We start from the raw sequence: 26,213 nt of genomic DNA, 5'->3' as shown, positions 1-26,213 counted from the left end.
GTTGCAAAATTTTTTCACATATCATATCCACTTGTGACTAGTCAAAAGTGCCAGGCTAAAATTGGCGATTTTGCAGTCTCTTAGATTAAAATTTATAACTTTTCATAAAAATTAGAGAATGACCTAAAAAGTTGCACCAAATTACTCGTATAGATATATACTATCAACAAAACAAAACAAAAAATATATAGATGTAGTTTTAAGTAATTTAAAAATTAAAAAAAATAATGTTTTAATAGATTACATTAAAAATTTTATATTTTTTTGTAAATAACTAAAAGAGGAAAAATAATTTTACTGTGGGAAGCTATTTTATTATATTTTACATTTAGAAAGGAACAACCATACAAAATTTTGTGTTAATTCTCTCATAAATAAATTTTTTATGACACATTTTGTATAAATACGCATAATTGTACTTCGCAACAAGTGATAAAGCAACTGACTCTTACACTGCAAGAAACTCAAAATAAATATTCACATTATGGATGTACCGGTAAACAGATGATTGTAGGATCCATAAAAAGTTTCAATACAGTTAAAAACACTATTTACCAAGAAATATTTACACAATTTTATTTGAAATTTATTTCCACTTTTTCTATTTACAAATACGCTACTTACAATTTCACTCCCTTGAGATCGCAAATCGTCAGTCATTGTAACTACTACACACAATAGCTAAGCACGTAACTACTAACACTACTAATATTTACAACCATAAAATAAAATGATGAAGAAGAATCCAGCGTACAATAGTACGATTACACTAAAGCATAAAGAATTAACAACAATAGATCGAATCAGCTAATAATGTTACGTGACAATTATTACAAAATAAAAATGCATAGACCACCAAAATAAAAATGATATTCATATTAATTATCTACAAATATACCAGGGAATAAAATAACATAAAACTTTAATCATTTGACGTCGTATTTATTTAAGAAAACGACGAATATCAAGGCGACTATATATTGCCGCTTGGCGCTTATCGCGTATGTCACCGCCGGCAATATATTGCCGCCTGGCACTTATCAGACGCGATCTATGGCGGCAATATATTGCCACCTGGCCCGGAAAGGGTTAAACTTATGTTATGGAATTTTTTATTTTGACATTTAGGAGAAGATATTAAAGAAGCTAATTTTTATATGTTTATTTCGTAAAAAATATTCTGGATTATGTGGCAGGAATCAAATTGATGAGTCTGTTGCTATTCTCTGCCAGCTCGGTAAGAGAGACTCGGCCACGCTGTTTTCACGAATTTAGCCACCTTCTCTAATTCTTCCTGGCTGATGTAGATAAACTTTCCTCGATCATCAATCACCCCTGTGTGAACACAAACACTCTGTTATATTATATAAAAAACAACATAATCTTAATGTATTCTTAGCAATTTGATAAATCAATATAATTTTTAATTTTATATTATTTAAAACGTCTTAATTTATATGATTCTATTAAAAAATGTGTAGTATAGGATTGAATTACACAATATACGTTATTTCTGTTCATTTTCCGAAACAAATATTTCATTTTTTATTTTTTTTTTTTATTAAAAATGTTATTAAATATAACACTAGGTAGTTGGGCATTGGAGATATTATAATGCTAAATTATTAAAATATTATGTCTTGTATTTATTTGCCTAACTTTTAATAAATTATATAAATATTGTGGTTAATTCAAAGCTATGTAAAAATGTAGTTTTGTCAATTGGCATTTGCAAAATGTTAAGAGGATTACATTTTAGTAACATAATAAATAACCATATAGCTAAAAACAACAAATCTACTAAAAGATATATCACAAACACACTACTGTACAATAATATCAAAGTAATTTGTAAGACGGGAGAAACAGTGTGTACTCTTGCGTAATTATTTAAGCAGTTTCACTTGGATGCAGTAAGTGGTATATTATACATCAACTATTATAATATTATCTGGTTATTTATTGTGTTACTAAAATGTGATCCTATTAAATTTGTTCAAACGCAAATTTACAAAATCTATTCTTTTTATGTAGCTTTGAATTAATCACATTACTTTATCTTAACTGGTTCAAAAGATATAATTTTTTTGGTGAACAACACATACAGACAGATAGACGGATAAACTAAAGGCTATAGGACATACGAGGGGGTACCCAAAAAAAACCGGAATTGTATTGCTGGCAGCCGGCAGCGTGTAGTACACATTCCTGCCGCTAGGCGTGTGTCGCGCAACCCATTGCGAGGTCAGTGACCCCAGTTCCGTTGTCCTAGTGCATTCTGTTCGTTCGTTCGTAGTGACTGTTTTCGCTAACCCTGTTTTGTTCTTGTTTCCTTTTTTGTCATGGCAAGTTTAAGTGAACAACGAGCAGCTGTGAAATTTTGTTTTTTACTTGGTAAAAATGCTGCAGAAACTATTTTAATCTTGAACACAGCTTACAAAGATGATGCTATGGGGAAAACTCAGGTCTACGAGTGGTTCGCTCGATTTAAAAATGGCGACATGTCGATTGAAGACAAACCTCGTTCTGGACGTCCATCAACCTCTCGAACGAACGAAAATGTTGAGAAAATTTGTGAACTTGTGCTCACCGACCGTCGACAGACAATTGAGGAACTATCAGAGAGTAGTGGGTTAACTTGGAGCTCGGTTCAGCGAAAAGTTCGCCAGAAAAGACCCGATTTGTGGCAGACTGGAGACTGGTTCTTCCACCACGACAACGCACCGGCACACACAGCCATCTCAGTTAGGCAGTTTTTAGCCAAAAACGGCATGGTTCCGCTGCCCCACGCACCTTACTCGCCTGACCTCGCTCCATGCGACTTTTTTTTATTTCCACACATGAAAAGAGGCTTGAAAGGTCAACCATTTGACAGCGTTGAAGAGGTTAAGAAAAAAACGAAGCTCGAGCTTGCAGCCATTTCTAAAGATGACTACAAAAAATGTTTTGATCAATGGAAATACCGTTGGGACAAGTGTATTAGTTGTAATGGAGATTATTTTGAAGGAGATAAGGTCGTATTGTAAAAAATTTGATAATATATAATTTTTATAAAATAATTTCTGGTTTTTTTTGGGTACCCCCTCGTACGTTCATACAAACTTTTTTGCTCATTTTTATGTGTATAACAAAATCCCAAAGTATTGGAACACCTTTAATGAACACCCTGTATAAGGACACAATTAAAAAAAGGTGTTCAATGGAATTAGAAAAGAGTATTAGGAAATGCATTAGTATTAATTTAATTTATCTAATACAAATTAACCAACCAACAATTATGTAAAAAAAAGTGATTGCAAACTCTGTGCAATACTTCCAGTTACCTTAATGGAGTCACTACTTAATCGTTAAAAATTTTTTTCTTTATTGTTGAGTTTAAATTTATTTAAAATATTTTTTCTTTTTCCGTTATACTAAAAAAACTGCAGGAGATTACCTGTCAAACGGCCCTCTGCCTGTAAATCGTGTATCCTGTCAATGACAAACTGCGTTTTCAGTTTGAACTCGGCTGCTAAGTCTTCGAGAACGACCACTTTATTTTTCTAAAACAAACAACAACTTGTGTAAAGTAAGACTGAATCGTACAGATCTAATACTGTGTCTATTATCTATAGTCGGACCTATACTTCTGACACAAAGAAGCAACTTTTTTTATACAATTACTTATACAACAAAATATAAAAAATCAAATAATACAGTCATTTAATCCATGTACAAATGAAATCTTGGTACAATGAATCCCTTAAAATACAAAAAGGTATTAAATAAAAAAAGAAATTGATTTTTTGAGATAATTATAAATGGGGAAATACCACATCATAATAAAAAGTTGCTTCTTTTTATTTAATAAAGCCTAACCACCTATTATATTAAATCATTTTAAAATCTTCCATACAAATCCAAAATGTTTACAATATTATATATAAGAAAAGGAATATTAAAAATATTGGAACAAAATGTGAAAGAAACCTTATTACAAACTTCAGATAAAGAATTCAATATTGAAGAATGGAAGGTTTTTGAAAAAATGTACCGGATGTCTTATTTTTCCAGGTGAAGTTGAGGCTAAGAAACGCTCTCTAACTAACATTTAATCTGAGGACCACCATTTTAAATGTGACTTCCGTTACAACCACTAATGGAAGAGCTGGTGGGTTGTATCCAAGGAGCAGCCATGTTCCGACATTCTTTAAAGGGGTTACCTTGTGATAACTGTCGTACCGCTAGACTTTGCAATTAGTAATACAAATCAGAAAAAGGTACATACGGCAGAAATTTGTACTTAATTCGGTTAAGCACAACTGTGTAAAAATTATAATGTTAAAACTACATATATTTACTAATTTCAAATAGAAGAAATTTGCAAGGTCAAATCCAATATATAGCATATATCATAGGGGGCAGCTCTTTTACTCTACGAATCGTTGTCTTAACGACCCTATTTTTATATTTGCAATATTAGTGTTGGGTCTTTTACACTACTAATCGTTGACTCAACGACCCTTTCTGAAAAAATAACAAATAACAGAGGGTCTTTTACTCTACGAAGCGTTGTGACAACGACCCGATTTACTAAGAAAACTAAAATTTCAATCAAAAGGTTCTTTGTCACAACGACCCTTATACAGAATATAAGGATAGAACTACAAATGGGTTCGTTGACACAACGACCCTTTTTCCATTATTTTTATCTAATTCATTTAATTGGGCCGTTTACACTACGGATCTTTGTATCAACGGCCCAAATATAAATTAAAAGTTGAAAAGTAGAAAAAGGTTCGTAGAATCAACAACCTAGTTTCAGAATAAGTTGAAATATATGCATTAAGGGGTCATTGACGCAAAGACCCTATAATGCATCTAACCTCAAATAAGACATTCTAGGGCGTTTACTCAACTGATCATTGTCTCAACGCCCCTCCGTCCCAAACAAGCGCTTTAAAACGAAACAGGGTCAATCAGTCAACTCCTGGCCCGGTAGGCATGAAGGCGCTGCCGAGTTTAGTCCTAACATCTGGTATAAGGGTACCTAAATACTTTGTACAAGTATTATATGTAAATATTTTGTTTATTATACGTGTATATTATTGAACTATATTTAAAGTCTGGTAACAGTTGTATTTATAAAATATAAGAAATATTTTTAAGACATACATTTCTGGTTATGATTCCCATTTCTTGTTTATGTATTCAAAATATATTTCACTCATGTACATAAACTAAAATAATGTAACTGTCATTCATATTTCTACTTCTGTCGGAAACAGGTTGAGGTTTCTAATTATTATTAAATGGTTAATCAAACCACGTTACCCAACGTTCAAATTAAAGTTAAAATGAAAACACTAATACTAGATTTTGACAACTTCAGCTCGAAACATGCACTATGAGGAATTCGATTGACAGTGCCGAAGCCACTCATCTAAGAAGGACAAAAATGTAATTTCTGTATGTCTGTATGACCGCACAATATATCGAAAACGAATTGACTTAAATATGGTTATTGATTTATAGCGATCACTTTTAAATTACTATTGCGGTTAATCGTACAGTGACGGGAAAATCGCAGAAGAAATAAATTTGTAAGCAAACTGTGTACAATCATATGAAATTTTTAGATGTGGCATGGTAACACAAGTACCCTATCCATCCGCAAGATATTTCTAAAAATATCTTTTTTATATGCTTTCAATTTTATATGAATCTTCATTTATACATAGACAAGAAGGAGCTCCATTTCGGCGCATGTATACTCATTTTTTCGGTCGGCTGAGCGTAATATATTAGGTATATTGTAACATATACGTACTTGAATTCTGTGCGCTCCACTACCCGTATGTTATTTGTATTATATCTGATTGAGTTCATTTATAAGTCTAGGTGAGTTACTGTAGTCGACACTATATACATCATCTGATATCAAAACTTTCTTACCACTCAGTAGCTAATCCCATCGTGTAACTGTAGAATATTTAGCGTATCAACTATACCATGTAATCGATTTGTTAATTACATGTATAAGTTGTTGGAAGAGGTTTGTTTGCATTGGATAGTTTTAACAGTTTAAATTAATCTATGGTCAAATATAAATGGAATGAAACTCAAATATTCTAACTACAACTACAGAAACAACAGTGAGGTAGTCTCAGGTAAAGGCTCGGGTGAGGTGGTTCCTTCCTCGAAATGGTGTCGTTAACAGACAATCGTTTTATTGCAACCGGTCTCGAGTTTGCGTGTCCCTTCTGAATGGGTCTAATGAAATTACGTGGAAGGGGTTATAAAACTATTCTCAGAAATTCGTGAGGGGTATTGGGTAAAGAGATAAGTCTACACAATAGCTTTTCTTCCATATTATAACATCTGCTCCTACCTACCAGGTGTCAGCAATAAGATACATTTCTCAAGCCTCAACCACATCTGACACTGAAATATTAGCAAAAATTAGGGAAACCCCAATGTCCTAAATCACATGACATTTAAATACAATACAACCATGCGATATAATAACTCTAAATAAGATTCACATACCCTGAATAAATTGAGTGATTACAAAAAATCCTCAACAATAGTTAAAAACTTTACAATAGTAAAAACATTGATGACACATTTGAAAATAAATTGTTGCAGATAAAAACAGAAATAAACAGAATGCAAAATAATGAATGAAATTTAAAATAATTAGTTTTTTAAAATATATGTGAGGTTAAAAAAAGTATATCGTTAATTAGCCTACAAATTTTACTTATTATTTTCATGGATATAAGAGGACAACGTCATTTAAAAAGTGCGCAAAAGAGAAGCAGTAATATTTATGTTATAACTTCTGATATACCTGGCAGCAACGGAAGTTGCACAACTTCCGCATGCTAGAATTTTAAGCTATCACTTGTTATAATGCTTTTAATTTTTCATGTTTTAAAAAGAATGAAGCTTTGGAGTACCAAATTCCAAACAACGTTTGAACATTTTACGATGGATACAAATCTAGTTTAGATAACCTTGATACTAAAAATATAAAACCACTTGTCACTCTAATGTGAAACAGCCCTTCCGACCATAGTGTAAGAAGAGCTGTGTTATGTGTTGTCAGTCTAGTTAAGATTCATGTAACAATTGATTTGATGAATAAAACATGTTTATTTTAAAAGTTAAACTCATGTCAATAAAATCTATTCAACAAGTTTGATAGTGCAAGTTTGTTAAAACAGACTTTTTATTTATTTACAAGCAGCTACACGGCTTATCGCGCAATTACTTAGGCTTCTTAGGCACATGTGTGAGCACTTTTGGTTCGAGTAAATTATATTTCCGACGTCAATGTTGAGTTTGCCTTGTTACATTGGCTTGCCGACATTTATTGCATTGAATTTGGTAAATCACATTTTTAGATTCACAATACTAGTTGCCAATGATAGGATATGTCTTACTTGTTTTGCTACTAGTGAATTTTGACGAATTTGGTTAAGATTTTACAAATCATACATCTTGGTTTGTTACATCGATGTGATACTTTTTGTTTTTACACAAACACACACACACATACATATACTTTAACCGGTGTACAAAACACATGGATGTATAGACATTTTGTGAATCACCACTACCGAGCGAAGACTTCCGTTCTCACACGGTTTCGAAAAGGAAATTCTCCCACGCCTCCTAATTGCTCACCCGGTTTTGGGTCAGTCTAGCTCTAGATTCTGTAAGGGTAGGTCAGTCTATGAGTATATTTTTAAAATGGAGGAAGAAGTTATTGAGTGTGTAGGCATTAAAGGCGGGAAGTTGTTTTCAAGTGGTGATGGATACTTTTTATGTAGTGTCTGTGAAGAAAAGTGCTGGAATAAAATACCTTCGGTGTAAAACTCAACTTTGTCGTGGTGGCGCTAAATTGGTTCAAAATGGAGATAGAAAAATTCTCGAAGCAACAACCCAACATTCTGATGGATGTGAGCCAGATGTCCTTTTTTTAGACAGTTTGCGTGTAAGAAACATTATTATGGAACGCTGTTCGAAAGAAACAACGCCATTGAAACGCATTTTCAACGAGGAGTGCAACAGGTAAGTTTTAGGTTGTACTGTTGTAGGTAAAACTAGAACGTTCGTACTGAACATGCAGTAACTCAGTACACTTCTAATCACTGTAATCAAGACATGTTAATTCAAAATTGAGTTACATACATTTATTCATGCTCACCATAATAGTACCAAATATGACTAATATAGCTAATAATCAATATCAAATTAAAAGTTAATTGAATTTTATTCTTAACTTTGTCACTTATAATGATAAATTAGGTTATTATTGATATTTATTTAACTGTACACAAATCCGTTAGTTTATATTATTACTCGTAGTTAATTCTATTAATAATCATTATTACTTACTTTATGTCATAATTGTTAATTCAACCTTCTTTCTTTCTCTTAATAGAAAGAAGGTTGATTTATGTAATAATACAATTTTAATGAATTCTTAAATTAACATTATCACTCATATTTATGCATATTGAATAATCAATATCAAATTAAAGGTTAATTGAATTTTATTCTTAACTTTGTCACTTATAATGATAAATTAGGTTATTATTGATATTTATTTAAGGCTTGTTGTGATATATATATATATATCACAACAAGCCTTAAATAAATATCAATAATAACCTAATTTATCATTATAAGTGACAAAGTTAAGAATAAAATTCAATTAACTTTTAATTTGATATTGATTATATATATATATATATATAGAGCTAGTGCTGATATATAGTTAAGAAAACATTTTAATTAGCTATATAAGCTTTTAAAAAATAATATTTAAAAAGGAATAATTAATTTAAATGAAACACTGCTGTGTATTATATTTTTTTACTGCGTAATTTAATCTGTTTAAAAATAACAGACATTTCAATAGTGGTATTATAAATCAAAACTTTCATTGATATTTTACTTCTTTTAGTTTTAAGTCAAAGAGTCAAGATAATCTTTAAATTAGTAATTATTCTTAAAAACAGTATACTTACAATTCTAAAGGAATTTAAACATTATTTTGTTCCTAAATCCATTTAAATTCCAACCAATCTTAGTACACCTGCTACAATACTTATATTCATAGCCTTTCGAGGATGATACACTATTTGATTGAAAAGTTTTGGTGTCATTTATTTTTGGTATTGTTCATTTTTAGAGTGGCTCCAAACATTGCTGCGCAGTTGTCGTACTGTCCAAATTGTCAGTACTATGAAACGAGTGAGGAGGAAAAATGTTCCTCCCATTCCAACAGACTACCGGCAACTTAATGAGTACATGAACGGGAGATTTTCAGATGAAGACGGAACACACTACTACCATACTCTTTTAGGAGAAGAAGATACATGTATGGTATTCGTAGTGGAGCCAATCATTGAGGTTCTACAAAATACTAAGGAGATACATATAGATGGGACATTTAAAACTGTCCCAATCCAGCCAACAAGTAATCAACTTTGTACAATTATGGCAATAAAAAAATGAATATGTAAGTGGGTCAAAAGTTACATTTCGCATAGTTCCAAATAATATTTTTTTACATGTGTAGATTACCCTTATAGATTTGAGTTATTTAAGTATGATAATTTTAATCTTTATATTTAACTAAAACACATATTTTGTGATTCTTCATTACAGACTGCAGTTTTATTTTAGTATTTACTGTATTTCTAATATTATAAACTTGTTACAGGCGTTTCCTATTGTGTTTTGTTTAATGAAAAAAAAGGACGATATCTGCTTATACCACACTGTTACGGTTTTTGATAACAAGATACGGAAATATAGCTCCTAATCTCGTAATCTCAGATTATGAAAAAGCGATCAAGAGCGCTGTGAAAGAAGTGTTTCCCGCTGGCAATCCACAAGGGCTGTTGGTTTCACTTCACTCAGGTATGTTATTCAATCTTTAAAGCATCAAACTGTTAATATTGTTATTAAAAAAGTAAAACACGAATGAATTACCCTCTAGCTTTCAGCCAGTACTAGGTGTTAAAATACGTTTGGTATGTTGATGAATACAAAAGCGATTTTCTAATTACTGTTTCAGTCAATTCTAAGGAGAATCAAAAATGATGGACTGATCAACTCATATAATCAAAACGACTGTGTGAAAAAAGCTGTTCGAATGTTGATGTGTTTAGCACTTCTGCCCACAGACAGGATTTTGACTGGATTTCATGAAATCGAAACCTATTGCGAAGCCAATAATATACATAATACCCTATCCGATTTACTAGCGTAAGTATTCCATTGGTTTATATGTGAGGTTTTATTTAGAAAAGATTAAGTTACTTTTATTAAGGCATTTGCCTTTAAGTTTTTGTTGAACTTATAAGTACAAAGTGAATTTATCTTCAGGTGTTAACCTTCAATTTTTGGTTGAAGCCGTTTTAATCTGTAACTTCCATTTGAATGTTTAAAGGTGACATAACAACCCATGTGTTATGAGTTTACATTAGAGTTTTACACTCCAATGGTAATCATATTGGAGTGACGTAGATTGTGACGATGTAGGGGATTTTGAGATTTGAAAAGGTGGAGGTTTTTGTGAACAAATGTCACGCAGTACAAGATATAAATCGATGGGAAATGTTAGAACCTTTGCCTCCCTAAAAAGCGACCTACAAGAAGCTCTACAACGGTTTCCCAAAAACCGCTCTCAACGTCCAGAAAAGGGCGTTGAGAGCGGTTTTTGGGAAACCGTGTAGAGCTTCTTGTAGGTCGCTTTTTAGGGAGGCAAAGGTTCTAACATTCCCATCGATTTATATCTTGTACTGCGTGACATTTGTTCACAAAAACCTCCACCTTTTCAAATCTCAAAATCCCCTACATCGTCACAATCTACGTCACTCCAATATGATTACCATTCCTGCCCATAGAACAAGTTTTTTTGAAAGACATTTATTAAACCAGCGGCATTAAACTATATAATGCACTCACAGACTCTATGAAAACAAAAACAAGTCCTTCTTTTGAGAGGGAGGTCAAGCGGCATTTGGTACGGCGGGCTTACTACAGTGTCAGGGACTTTGTCGAGTGCTCTGGTCAGACTAGCTTATGTTAAGCTTTATGTTAAGACCAGCCACCTATGTAAGCTTTAGTTTGATTTATTTTAGCATTGACAAAAACTTTAGTGCTGTTTAAATTAATCTGACGTTTTTATATTAATTTTATTGGGCTATTCTGAAAATAACTTAATGTAATTAACTATTACATAATATTGTTGACGCTATTTTGCAGTGTTCTACTGTCTGACAATAAAGAATATCTGATTTCTGATTTCTGAGTAGGTAAATGTTTAAGGTGTAGAACGTTTTTTAACTACCGATTGAAATTTTTACGTGTCAGGATTTTTATATGTATATGATAGTGTAAAAATTGTCATTTTAAATACTTAATTCTATAAGTTCCCTTTAATGAGGAACGCTACAAGAACAAACAATAAATTCAATATATATCACTTTATTGAGAAGAATCAACTTTGTAATAAAATATTATGAAAGGATGGGTATTGAAACATAATATTGTTTTCAGATATTTCGAAAATCAATGGATTAATACTGTAGGACCCACTTCATTCTCTGTGTATGGACAGCCCCGCCGGACCAACAACTGCTTGGAATCGTTCCATCACCAACTGTTTGATTGTGTTGGTAAAGCCCATCCAAATATATGGGAGTTTACAGGTTAGGAAATATTTATATCTATATATACCAATTTGAACCTTTCAATCCAAGCCGCTTTAAAAAATGTCAATTAAAAATCCGAGTAATACAGTTTATAAATTTACCGAGAATTCCGCAACTATTCTGTCCTTTACCAAATTTGTTAAAAAACTATTTACGTAGGACATTTTTTATTTCAATTTATATTTTAACTGAAAGTGTTCGCTTACACAGCAGTGCTTGAAAAATTCAAAGGAAATAGATATGACATAAAACCAAATTTAGTGAGAAATCCTCACTAAAGAATAGTACAAAATTAGAAAACGACTAGACCTATAAATCAAATAACGTAATGCTCAGTCGACAATAAACTGTGTACTTAGTTGTCATTTAAATTCAGAAGCCAGTGGCAACACAACTGATATTTAGTTCTGTATAACGTTCAGTTCTCAACTGTATAAGACAAGTCTATTCTTTGTGATACATCAAGTAAAAGTGTCCCTACTCTATGTATTAGTTAACAAATTATATGTTAAAGACCTAAAACAGGATGTGGGGATTGTACGCAAATATATTTTATGTCTGTATATACGGATGTAGAAATTAAGTACTTACTTGGGTAATGGTTCTTATGAAATAAAGAATTCAATCAATAACTGTAATTTAACAGTGCGAAGGGTTCTAAGTGTTAGCTGATACAAGTTTATATAGCATTCGTGTATTATTATAATTTATTAGTGTATTATAACGTATTCCCCACATATACGATTTTGTTCTATCATTTTAAATTTATGTGACAGAGGCGTTACGTGGTGTTGCTGGTTCTACGGTGCGTGACTACGCTAGATTACAGAAAGGAATTAGGCTCATCCAGTACAGGAAGAGGAAATGGGTTCTTCAAGATCGAACCATCATGAATGCTCAAGAACGAATTGTCTTTGGCCAAATATCTGTATTTGGATTTCTAAGTGAAATGAGTCACCACGTTGGTGTGCAACGCCCACTAACAACAGTTGGAGGTGCAGAAGATGAACAACTTGTTTCTCTTGGTGACTGTCTTCCAAATCATACAGTGCCTTCAGAGGGTAATTGTTTATTAAATAACATTTGGTTATATTCATAATAAAATTTAATATAAAAAATTTATTTAAATATATAAAGTAGGTTGTATCATATTTATACTATGTGGCTGTACATAAGAGATAATCAACATTATAATTCTCATGTAATCAGTATCCAGCTTTTCATAATTAACTTTTTTCAATAGTTACATTTTAAAATTGATTTTTACTTCATTTTATACAAATAGTGGGAAATAAAATGTATACGGAATATACCAATACGGAGAAAGAAAGTATGCATAAATACGGTTATGTTTGCTCTTTTGTAGAGAACCCAGGGGAGCAGAATCAAGTTTTTGATGAAGAGGTTTTGGAGCCTAATGTTGCTGGAAGAGGGCGTCGGAGAGAAAACATCTATCAAGTTGAAGGTTAGTATAATCAGCTATGTGACCCAATAATTTAAATCATTACTGCCTGTTTTAATTTCATTCATCATTTGAAAGTAACAACCATTCTTGCTAACGTAAGTTTTCAACATAATTTATAAGTAGCAAATTTCATTGTTTATTAGAAAACACAAACCAAATCGACGGTGCTAATGTATTGGGTCTACCGGAAGCTAGAGCACGTAGGCCGACGAGCAGTAGAAGAGGAAGGGGCCGAAGGACCAGAGGTAGAAGAGGAGGTAACCACCAAATTGAAGGTTAGTGCAAATAGATAATTTCTATAAAACAATTAATTCAGTAGTACAAAGATAAATCAAACATAATAACTAAAGACTATTTTTTCGTCCAACTAGCTTCATCAACAAAGGCGAATAGATACGTTTTTTGAGAATTTTACTTATATCGCATAATATCCTCACTTTATTTAAACTCATTTATTTTTTGGTTAGTTTACGGAATTCCAATTTGCATTGTAAAACTCTCCTGTTTTGATATATTTGTAAATGGCAACCTTCGTTTAGTAACTCTCGAAAATCTACTTCAGTCTGAAAGCGACTACTTCCGGCCCTTGTAATTTACTTTCAGCCTAAGCTTTTTCCAGTGCCATAGATGAGTTTGTTTTTTTACGGTGTTGGGGGAATTCCTACCTACTTCCGGCATAAGAGGGAAATCCTTATTAAGTTCAAACAACATTCTAAAATAATCGTTTATAAGGTTTTGCGTTGTGAAGTCGCGTTTTATCGGCCTCTTATCTAGGAAAAAAATGGATCGTTGAGGCATATTAGTTTTTGTTTATCTGTTTTTGCTTAAGCCACTATTAAAATTCCATATACCATATCAATGCCAAGAGTACAGCATTTAAAAATATTTACAGCATTTGCTTTTAAATAATATTAACAATTCAATAGATGCTTTAAATTTGTCACTGATGCAATCTGGAGTAAAAAGTTATATATTATTAACTTTGTATTTGCTCCCTGTTCAAGCACTGTATTAATATTTTAAAACATTTAAATGTAAACAGATATTTAGGTCTATATGTCAAACTTCAGCTGAAAATGTCAACAGCTCTTTAGGGATTATTTTGTTAAGATTGCTTTTGACATAGTTGAACTACATTTTCTCATGCAATTTTTCAGATGTGACTCCGCCACTGGCTGAGATGCAGCGAGCACAATCCGACGTAAGACCATCGCGGTACATAAATTACAGGCTCGTGCCGACCATCAATGACACTACTGAATTCATGACATCTCATGAAATCGAGCGGCAGATTAGCGAAATAAAAATGGGCCTCGCTGTAAACGACGAAGGGGCTTCAGAACCAGGAAGTGGAGACACGCGTTGCAACGTGTGTCTTACAATGAAGGCAACCAGGATGGCCACACCTTGTGGACACAATGTAGTGTGCAGGCCGTGCGCCATCTCTATGACCGAGGATGAAACATTTCATCAGGTCACAAATGGCGATGGAACTATTTTTACAACACATATACGCCTGCCACTAACATGTCCTATTTGTAGAGCAATTGTTGGTGCTTTTGTAAAACCATTTTAATCGTATCTTTACCGTTTTAAAACAATGTAGGCTAACTGTAAAATATATTGTTCTATTAAAAGTGTCTAAGAGAATGGTTTGTTTCTTTGCACAACTAGTTCGTAGTTACCCGTATTACGAGTATGTATATCTTGGGTCTTTTTCGTTTAAGGGCCAGCACCTTACAAACATACTATACCTGACTGACATTGCATTTAATCGTTTTTTTTGTATGTTATTAGTTCCTAGGGCAGTAGTCCAGGTACTACTTCTAGTATAAACTCGTCTTATCTTATCAGTGATAAACGCGCGCCGCTTATCTTTTGCCTGTAATGAAACCTGCGTTAGTTCTGTCTGCGTTTTGTGAGTCATGGCGTGATCTGGGCTTGGACTTTGCAAGCTCGAGTTAATTTTTTTTCTAAAAGAGCAAGCAGCGGGCAAGCATCGCGTTATCTGAGTTTTGAATAGGCAAGCTAGGGTCTTTTGTGCTAGCTCTTAAACGAAAAAGACCCTATATCTTATATTTATTGCAGCGTTTTATATATTTTTGGGCTATCTAATCCTATAATGTATATATCTATTATATATAATATAATTTCAGTTTGTTCTCAAGATGTCCTGTGAACAGAAATAAATTATATATTTCCAGCCCTCATAGGCTTTACTGCGTTCGGCCAATAGACACCTTTATACTTTAATTGCTTATTTATGAAACAGGTGTAAGCATTATTACAGATTTTGAAGACTATTTTATTTCATCTATACTAATAGATCCAACTCTAAATAGCGAAACATTATCCGAAAACACATAAATACTTTTCCAAGTTTTTTCCAAACTGCAGACATAAGCATTTTCACAAACTAGCTATTAGCATGAGCTTTTTATAAACAAACACATGTTATTTTGGAATAAATATTAAAATAAAAATAATTTATATATACTATCTGACATAATTAGTTTATATAGTTATTGACAGTAAACTTTTTAAGAAAGGAAAAGTTATTTGTTAAAACGCCTTTAACATTGCAACATTAAAACAAAAATATTTGAAATGTTTATCTATTTAGTCAACTTTTTTACTATTTTCGAGGGAACTGCAGAGAGTAAGTTAACTGTTAAAGGTAATAATTTTAAAATTTATGTTATTGGGGGATATTTTCGTTTTCTAGCCATTTTCCAACTTCTTTTCTTTACATAATACTATAGGTTTAGTTATATTTAAAACATTTTCATAAAATGTGCTAAACATGCTGTATATATGTAGAGTTTTTCAATTGGTAAAAAAATAAAATAATTAAAGTACAAAACATAAAATTATAACTGTTAAACGTATAAATTTTAACATTTTGGTGATTGTGTTTGGAAATGACGAGTGTATCAAGGGAAGTAACATAATCTAATTTAAAGAGAATGTAATTAGAAAAATATTGATTGAAAACCGTACTTCTAAAATTAATATTAACGTCGGGAAGCTGGACGAGATATAGCCAGACATTTGTCTACTTCGTAGTTGATGAGAGAGAAATTCGCTTTATTTGTATTACTAAATACACTGACTGAAATAACCTACTGACTAAATTATACACACCCAAACGTGTTTTCACTGCTCAATTGTATGTAACCGCATATGTATGTAACGGTTTAAAAAGGCTCAATACTTAGCCTACTACTGCATTTTTCAATAATTTAAGTGATACAATTGTATCAATACTCAATGTTAATTGTTGTTGTCAATTAATATATTTTATTTGTTATTTATGCTGGTTATATTTTAACAATTTCACGTTTAGTGGGTGTTATTAAAATATGAGTACAATTGGTTGCATGTAAAACTAGCTACCCTTAGATTCACACGCAATTTTGCTCGCATGACAGATGCGTCAAGGAGACATCCTTTTTTAATGGCAAAGCAGGCATTTCCGACATAAATGGTGTTATGAAAGAAAATTCCACGTAAAAATCCATTTTACACTAATTACATGTAACAGTAAAGATGTTTTAGAATTCTGAAGTCGGAAGTGAAACATTTCTATTTGCACTATTTAAATAATTGAAATTTTGCTTGCTTGATCAGTTTCAAAGATTCCACTATTAATGAATTGTTAATAAATAATTTCAGGTCAATGGGTAGAATACTGAGGTCTAAGTCCATAGCCCTTTTGCAGTGGACTCTTGTAGTACAGAGCCCTTAATTAAAGCTGGAAAGTTAATATATAACATGTCGTAATTCTTTAATTATTTGTTCCTTTAGACTAAGTATATGGTTAGATCTCTGGTGATTTGAAAATAATAAATAGTATTTAGTATTTATATCTTTTAATTTAACTATAAACTGACAAACCAAATAATAAACCCCAGGGATTACATCGAATCATAATTTTAAGAGCTAATGCTAGAATCACAAACTAGCAAAGAAGAATAACAAAATGCTAGAAGGGGCATTTAAAAATTATAATAACATTTTGTACCACATGATTTCTATATGGTGGTTTGAAACGGAAAAAAAGAAGTTTTATGACGTAACTTTTAACATATTTTTAGATTCCATAATTCATTTTTAGTCACATTCTCATACATTTAGCATGTAACTTTATAGGGATTATTTTCAATTCTCCTTTTTAAAAGATGTATTGACGACACATTCTGTCGGCATAGTCGAAATGTAATTCTCCTCATTTAATTCATTTTCTACAATGAAGAATGGTTAAATGATGGTAGCCACTTAACCTATTCTTACAGTTAAGATTATCCTTAGACTACTAGATACGATTATATCTTAATATATTAAATCTTAATCCTCTAAAGAAACTCTCCATGACTTCTTTTTCACCTCAAACATTATTAATAAGCATAAATGTGTATATCAATATTCCGTGCAGGTATTAGAAGCATTTATAAAACTTCAAGTATCAACTTTATTCAATCCACAAAGTAAATTATTTATAAAATTAAGAGATACAGATAGAGTTAATAACATATTGAAATTAGAAGAGGAGTGAACGAAAAATAAAAGAACAATTTTGCTGTGAACAGCACTAAAAATTCTATTCATTTTTTTAAATATTACAAATAAACTAATTTAAAAAAATGATATGTTTATTTGACATGAATTGTATACTTTATATAGAGAATCAAACTAATTCGTAAAGCATGTAATGTAAGTTTTAAATTATGAACATTTACGTTTTAATAAGTCATTGTATACAAGCTAAATAACTACTGATTACTTTCAAAATTATATGTAATTTTGATCTACTATTATTAATTTGATCTATATTCTTGATATTTAGAATTGCTATTTATCGTTACAATTTCCATTTTTAATATTTATTTGTATTCCATTTTTATCACTCTTACTTGGTAATGTGTTATCATTACTGCTTATAAAGTATATCTGTAATGAAAGGGGTTTATATTAATATAGTTTTAAATTAATACAAAACAAATTATTACACATTAGTGGCAAGAGAATAATGTACGCTACATCAATACGGGCGCAACATTCAGCACCGTACGACTGTTGCGCGGCAACATCTCGCCACATTGTCCGGCTGTACACATTTGACACATTGACCCTAGTAGACTAAAAGAACCTCTGAACAGTTTTAAAGTAGGTCGTTGTCTCAACGAACCTCTTACTATATTTTATCCATTTAATTGAAAAATGGGTTGTTGTCGCTACGACCCTTCTTCACATTGCTTATACATTTCTCCATTTTGGTCCGTTGACACAAAGAATGGTTGAGTAAAAGACCTGGTTCTCTCAATATAAACATTTAATATAATTTAGGGTCTTTGAGACAACGACCCGTCTTTTGAAATATTTAACTAAACAGCCAAAAAGTGGCGTTGTTGCTACGAACCCAGTTGAGTAATTGACCCTTTTCATTTATTTTACTGGGTCGTTGTCACAACGAACCTATGTAGAAAATCTTAAATATCAAAATGGGGTCGTTGTCTCAACGACCTGTAGACTAAATGACCCTGTCTTATTTGCTATTTTCTCAGAAAGGGTCGTTGAGTCAACGATTAGTAGTGTAAAAGACCTGGCACCATATCATATATAACATTTATAATATATATTCCAACACTGGAAGTTGGAATGTTGTTATTCATATTTTCACAGGATGTTTTTATATACACATACCAGTTACATGAACAATTTATAAATTACTACACCAATAAATTATTAAACTGATAAAATATAATGCAAACTTTCTAAATTAATTATGTTGTAACAACGTTGTAAAAGAAAAGAAAACCAGTTAAAACATCTTAACTAGAAATAGATCGTTTAGTTGTAAAATAAATTTATAGTTAGTTATATACTTTAAAAAATGTAAAATATCATGTGTTGACTTACTTGAATATAGCTTATAAAATCTTGCAAGAGGTTGGCTTTGTTTTCTTCGCTTTCAGCTTCGTCAAAACCTTCTTGTTCGATACTAAAAGCTTCTTTAAGTTTCAAATACTCCTCATGCTCTTGCCTTTTTCCTTTTCCTCTTTTGCTCTTTTTTCCTCTTCGAGCCGTTTTTCTTCCTCAAGTTTTTTCTTTTAACTCAGCCCTTTTCCTTTCTTCTTCCAGCAACTCTTGTTTACGCTTCTTTTCCTCTCTTTCCCGTTCTTGAACCTAGAAATTAATAGTATTACTGCAACTGAAAATAAACTGATCTGAACTTTAAAGTAGCTTTATCCTTCAGTTATACAAAAAAGAACAAGGCAAATAAGTAATTAATGTACAAGAATTATTAATAACCAGTGATAAGACCAGAAACTTCTGTTACAATAATAATATTGACAAAAAACTAATCCTAAATATATTATAAATGCGGAAGTTTAGATGTTTGATACCCAATCACGAAAAACTTAGTGGATAGATTTGGATGAAATTTGTCATTTACGTTATTAATATAACATAGTTCTAGGCATATTTTCTGTCCGTAATACCACCCAAAAATACTCTACAAAGTAACTTAAAGTAAATTAATTTACTGTTAAAATAGGTATTATTTTTGTCACAGAATACAACATGCCATGCAGTGTACCAGTATTTTGTATTTGTATGAATAAATATATATTGTAGTTTTGTATGCATATATAGGTAATGACATATGATATTATCCAACTTTTATTACAGATAGTAGCAGTGACGAAATTTAACCAATTAATTTACTCTGATTTTACCTAACGAACAAACTTGATGAATTGTAAGGTAATAGAAATTGGTTACCTCTGACATTATAGGAGAACATATTTACAGTAGTGAAGGAACAAAAATGTAGTCCGTGCATTAACATGATTCAATGAAACATTTGTTCCGTTTGTGCAATTTTAGGAAACAAGTGAGCACACTCATCATAAAATCATAGCAAATGCAATAAAAAAAAACAATACACCAGACACTCCATGCAATTTTTTATGACAGAAAATTGTTGGGAGGACATCACGTCCGTTTTTTTCACTAATGATGCATACGATACTCATAAGGTTTATAAATATTGATATAATTCCTGGACTGAACTACGGAAATTGGATGATACAGCGAACCGAGAACATATATACTATACTGTATCGGGTTTGCATACATTCATTTCTTCAAAAAACGAATAGAGGTTACAAACAAAGGCAGCCGGTTAGGTGGCCTGTATACATTTACCTGTAAGGAATTAAACTTAGTAAATATTATAAGTAAATCAGGAGAGTTTGAAAAGTTCATGGTTTTATGTGAATGCCCACATAGGTTTGTTCACACATTATCATGAAAACCATTTGATATACTGTAAAGAGATTTAGTGACAATGTAGGTCAATTTAAGAGGAAGGCACAGCCGAAAATTTAGATTTTTCACTCTACCCTTATACCCAAAGTGGAATACAAGTGTGCAAGTAAATGCTTTTTGGTTGTAGTAGGAGCCACTGGAGTTTACTTTCTATTCCTATATTAGAATTTTATAGAGTATCCAACTTAGGAGTGCTTTCTAGTCCACAAAATAGTGCCCTCAACATTGAATATATTCTACTGTTGTAAATAACTGAAAATATTAATTACTTCTTTATTCACAACTGACCTAACAAATAATACATAACTACAGTTCCCCCTACCCATTCCGAATGTTCTTTCTCCCTGAAAGCTGCACACAAGATGTTTAGGTTAAAGTGTACTAGAAGCTTCTTTAGGTTTTTGCCCTAAAGACACAGAGACTGAAGTTTTTAGCTTACCTCTCTCTGAGCTTTCTTTTCAGCCTTTGCTTCCAATTTAGCTCTTTTCTTTGCTCCTACTTTGGGGTCAATATCCAGATCAGCAACTGCCGCAGCTTCTTCTTCAGCCTCGTCTTCGTCGTCATGATGTCCTACATGAATTATCTCATTAGTTAATAAAAAATGAGATAGAAATAGATATTTATCTAAGGAGTAAAATAGGTTATAAAACAGCACTTTTGAAATAAAAACATTATTAGAAATTACAGTGTAAGGAGCAGCTCACAGCAAAAAAATGTGTAACCCATAAAAATCTTAAAAGATTGTTTTAGAAATCAAAATGAAACATTTTTTTAAATTTGTGTGAAGACATTATGCATTTTAGGTAGATTTTGTAAACAAAATGAGCCAATTGCAATCGGCCTCATGGCAGAAAATTAGTGAAAATTTCTACATAGCTTCACCAAACTTAACCCCTACAGCCCAAAACCATGGGCCCCATTCAAATTGTTGTTATTTAAATGCTGTATAATTCGGCTTGTGGAAACGGTAACTCTAGAAAGAAGTTGAAACTTGTTCAAAAACTTATCTAACAAATGTCATCTTTCATTTCAACATGGCTGTATAATTTCTTTTAATTCACAACTCTGTTATTTGTGAACCTAGAGAAAAAAGCAAAATAAGTATTCTGTAAGTCACATAAGATATACTAGATTTTACAATAAGCAATTTGTTGGTACCTTGGACGGTTTTTGAGATATTAAATGCAAAAATGCAGTAAATGCAAATCCCATGAGAATAAATGAATAATATTTCAGACGCAGTAAAAAAATCTACCAATTTCTTCCGACTGAACTGGAAGGATTATTTCTAAAAATATTTTTGGTATTCCATAAGTCAATGACAATATTTAAAGTGGTGATAGGTCAGTTAATCACTAATCTTAATTAACAAAAGTATGACCTTAATAATATGACACTTTTTTGAAAATCACAAAAACTGCTACTTTAGATTAATATCTCATTTACTACTGCTCAAATCTAGGAGTTTAGTTATAATGTTATTTTGAATGAATGTTAGATTTTTTTATTTCAATGGTAAATCTGGACTCCTTTTAAGCCTTAAAGTATTTTACCCATCCTCATGGGCCACTGGCCTGTGCGAGGATCTCATCAAACAAAATAAGTAGGAGAGTTGATACAATACAAGGCTGATGGTACCGAACAAGTATCTATGGTCAAAGGTAGGATTTGAACCTGCATTATCTCTCACTCAGATCCAAATTCTAATGCCTTAGATTGCTTGGCCTTATCTGCACACTCAATGATACCTAATAAAAAATACGTGGTGTAAAAAAAATCTGTGAAGTCCATAAATGTTATCTCATGAAAATAAAAGTTATTTCATTTTAATGTATTTCACATAATTTTCCAATTCAAAAATTCATACCGAAATAGAAATCTAATAGTAAAATGCCATTATGGTTAAAAAAAAAAAAATTGTGGATTTCAAAAACTTCCAAAAATCCTATTTTTCAATTCAGAAATAAGAGTGTTTATTCCATTTTATTAAAAAAAAACTAAGCACTTTCAATTGCTTTTCAAAACATTGATAACAGTAATCTAGGGACAATTTTACTATTTTAATTTACAATATTACAATAAATTAAAAGACAAATTTTTGAATTATGAAAATAATTACATCAATTACTTAAAAATAAAAATATTTTCACTTCAATGAGGAAATAGTGATGGTTATTTATAAGAAACAATGTCTAAATTAATTAATTCTATCAGACATAATAACAATTATTTGATGTGTTTTAATTGGCTTAATACACAAGTTTTTATAGAAAACATTTAGAAAATTTGAAGTTTATTTAAATGTGCTTTAATAAATAGTTTATTCTGTTATTGACATCTAAGCTATATTTGTTTTTCTATGTCCACATCAAAATAGACTACAGTGTATTAAATTAAATAAAACTTTGATTTTGTCAAAATAAATCATCATTATTGTTAGTACCTGCTGCAGCCCTGAGACGAGCTCTGGCATTCCTAGCAGCAACTGCTCTCCGTGGCACGTCTCTAGGAGCCGGTTGTGGTCGTCTAGCAGCAGCTGGCTTGTCATCTGTACAAATTAATTACTTAAATAAAAATGAGCTTAATTAAATACTACCCTTACATAAATAGTACCCCAACAAACACGTGCTCACACACACATTATTCTTACTACCATATAAGGAGTATTTTTATATAACAGCAAAAGTAAAAATTAATGAATTACATAATGAATAAGCATCTTCTGAATTTAATTGAAAATAGATTTGGGCCAAAGTGGAATAGTTTGGATAGTATGTAGTTTTAGGTCCTTTTCTCATTAGATGACATGTAGTGCAGCATCACATCACTTAAGAGTAGTCACTTTGGCCAAAGTCTTAGCCATCACTGACAAAGTCTGGACTTGAGTTATTGCGTATTGGTTGTTGCAATTTTTTGCAAAATGCTAAATATTGACACTGTCAATAAATTCATTTTGCAAAATGAGGTCTCACAGACTGGAGATTTCTGTTGATGTTTTACAGTCAGGGTTTCTGTATAGGTGTTATAAAACTATCTATGTGTATTTATTCGATGTAACAAGGCAACGTAAAACTAAGTCCTTACTATTTGGAAGGATAAGCGTGTATGTCTGCTTGTGACATAAATAGCGTAAGTTCATTGCCATTGTAGATGCGGTCATTACTCAAATACCACACAACTGATTTTACAAGGGTTGAATTTAATCAATACTGTTATAGTACATTAAAACAAATATCTTTAATTATTAACTACAATAAGAATGGATTTGTATAATTGATATGTTAGGTATTTCTAATCGATAATTTGGTTCGGTGATTTGATTGTTTTGGTGGTCACTCATTAATCTGCCACCATTTAGTCATGTTTATCTCCATTTACTATTGGAGTCTGGTTAGTTCTCAGTGGTTGGTTGTTCAGTGCAGACCTATTGTGACCTGTATTCTTTAGTCCGATTTTAATAACTAATTAGTGTTGTGGTTTTATTTAAGTTATGAAGCTATTTCATTGAGTTTAAACTATGATTGATGCCGTAATTTATTTGTATAATTTTAAATGTAATTGTACAAAGTATATGAATAAAGTTTTTTTGAATTTGAAGTGTAAACTTTAGAGATAGTGTGTATGGAATGAACACAACATGTTTGTAATGATTCTTGACTTACGTACTAATTATCCGCAATTATTGTGCAATTACGTGTGTCTGGTACAATAATTTATTTATTGTATCCTAGATCGTAGTTATTTATTGGGTTAGTTATTCGTCTGAGGAAGAGATTGGATTGCAGATATTGAAACATTGTGTTCCTGATTACAACAGCAAATGTCCAAAAAATCCTGTTCCCTTCACAATTATGATCAAAAACAAACTTTAAACAAAGAAAATAATAATGTACTGCAACTCCAACAATTGGTAAATTTCACTGAAACCCTGAAAACGCTTTTGCATATTGCCTAAATCAAGGACAGGAGAAAGTCACTGGCTGGAGTATAATAAGCGGCCACAGTCACAATCAAATCATTGATATTCATAATGATCTAAACTAACGAAACCAGAATGTCAAACCAAATTACGATTTAGGTATTTGAAATAACAATAGGCCTATAGTTCAGTTGTTTATATATATAAAAAGTAATAATTAAATGATGAATAAAAATTTATCTAGGCTTATGTGTATTTATAAAATGTAACAAAACAAAACAGTGTAACATTTGGTTACTTTTTACTATTTTGAAGGATAAATGTGTCCAACAGCTTGTGACACAAATAACACATGTACTTCCCCATTGTATTTGTGACCATTAATACATCAAAAACCATACAAATAATTTTTACTATACATTAGAAAGAGTTGGCAATAACTTATTGTAAATAACTATATTTAGAATCTTTTAGGTCGTGCTGCTTACTATCCTATACTGGTCAAGTTACCATCTGGTAGACTAGAAAACACTATTTCACTTAAATTTATTTACCTTTATTAGATGATATTTAAATTACTTATAAATAGACACACAACCTAATAAATAAAATAATGTGTAGTATATTATTTTTTTATAAAAACGTTACCTTTCTTGTTATATTGAATAAAAACAAACAGAAAAAGGACACATATTACAACTCCTGAAGCTAGAGCTAAGATTATTGTTAGATCCATAACAAACTTTTAAATATAAAATAATAACTCAAATAAAAATAAATAACAGTTATATCACTGTTAACTCTGAAATAAATCTCCTAACCTCACTCTCACTAAGAACAACACTAAAAACAACACATGCCAAAACCACAGGACAGGAGAGGGGGAGTACCTTTTTTTTAAAAGCCTCAGCTTTATTAGCTACGTCGGCTGCGAAGTACACTATATTTATGTGTCTACATAGAATATAAGTGCGTGTTTACAACATCATTATAATTTTTGTATTTATTTATTTATTTATTTATTTATTTAACGGCATTGCCATTTTTACAGTGCTTACAAAGTGTGGTGCACAACAATACTATATAGTATTACAATACTGTTTACATGCCTAAAACAATATCAGATAATAAATAATAAATGCTCCAGTATCCATACTTACATACACATATATATAACCAAATAATAATAATAATAGATAATAATATATAAATATAAATAATAATATATAGATGGATATACCCATGATATATAGATAATAAATGAATACAACATGTACATGTATATACTTACATACGTAACTAAACAACCAACAATAATCAATATTGAATAGATAATGCGCATAACAACAACAACTACTACTACTAGAACAATAACAAGAATAACAACAACAACAATAATAAATAGTAATAAATAACAATAAATTAAACTCTACAATGCAATACCTAAAAACAGAAACACTTTAACCTAGACATAATAAACTAAACAACAAAATAATAAATGTACCCAAATTACAATCATAACGACGAGTAAATGGTGAAAATATTACATATTAATTGAAGAGGCTCTGGAGACGGCAGCGGAAGCTGGAAATGCTTGAGGGGTGGAAGAAGTCCAGATCTTCAGAAACTGAATTGCCATGCCTCTGTACTCTAATGATAGAGCTGTTCCTCATGTAATTGGTTCGTGCAGATGTTGTGACGAAGAGGTTTTGCGATCTTGTGCCGCAGGTTGGTACTCTGAGAGAAATTCTCTGAAGAAGGTCAGGGCAATCGATGT

General features: G+C 31.4%; 1 protein-coding gene across 1 annotated transcript; it reads right to left on the bottom strand.

Moving 5' to 3' along the window:
• Positions 1–1,147: 1,147 nt before the first annotated feature.
• Positions 1,148–25,294, bottom strand: LOC124353179 (DDRGK domain-containing protein 1-like). Its single transcript, XM_046803050.1, is given in 9 exon segments — positions 1,148–1,263; positions 1,265–1,335; positions 3,437–3,542; positions 19,102–19,230; positions 19,233–19,286; positions 19,288–19,368; positions 20,957–21,087; positions 22,961–23,065; positions 25,085–25,294. Coding segments are annotated over 9 exon segments (843 nt in total). The 5' UTR covers positions 25,173–25,294; the 3' UTR covers positions 1,148–1,185.
• Between the last annotated feature and the right edge of the window lie 919 nt (positions 25,295–26,213).

This window comes from Homalodisca vitripennis, chromosome 1 (assembly GCF_021130785.1).
Source record: "Homalodisca vitripennis isolate AUS2020 chromosome 1, UT_GWSS_2.1, whole genome shotgun sequence".
NCBI lineage: Eukaryota > Metazoa > Arthropoda > Insecta > Hemiptera > Cicadellidae > Homalodisca > Homalodisca vitripennis.
The sequence above is the reverse complement of the archived record's forward strand: the minus strand, read 5'-3'. Positions and strand labels throughout refer to the sequence as shown.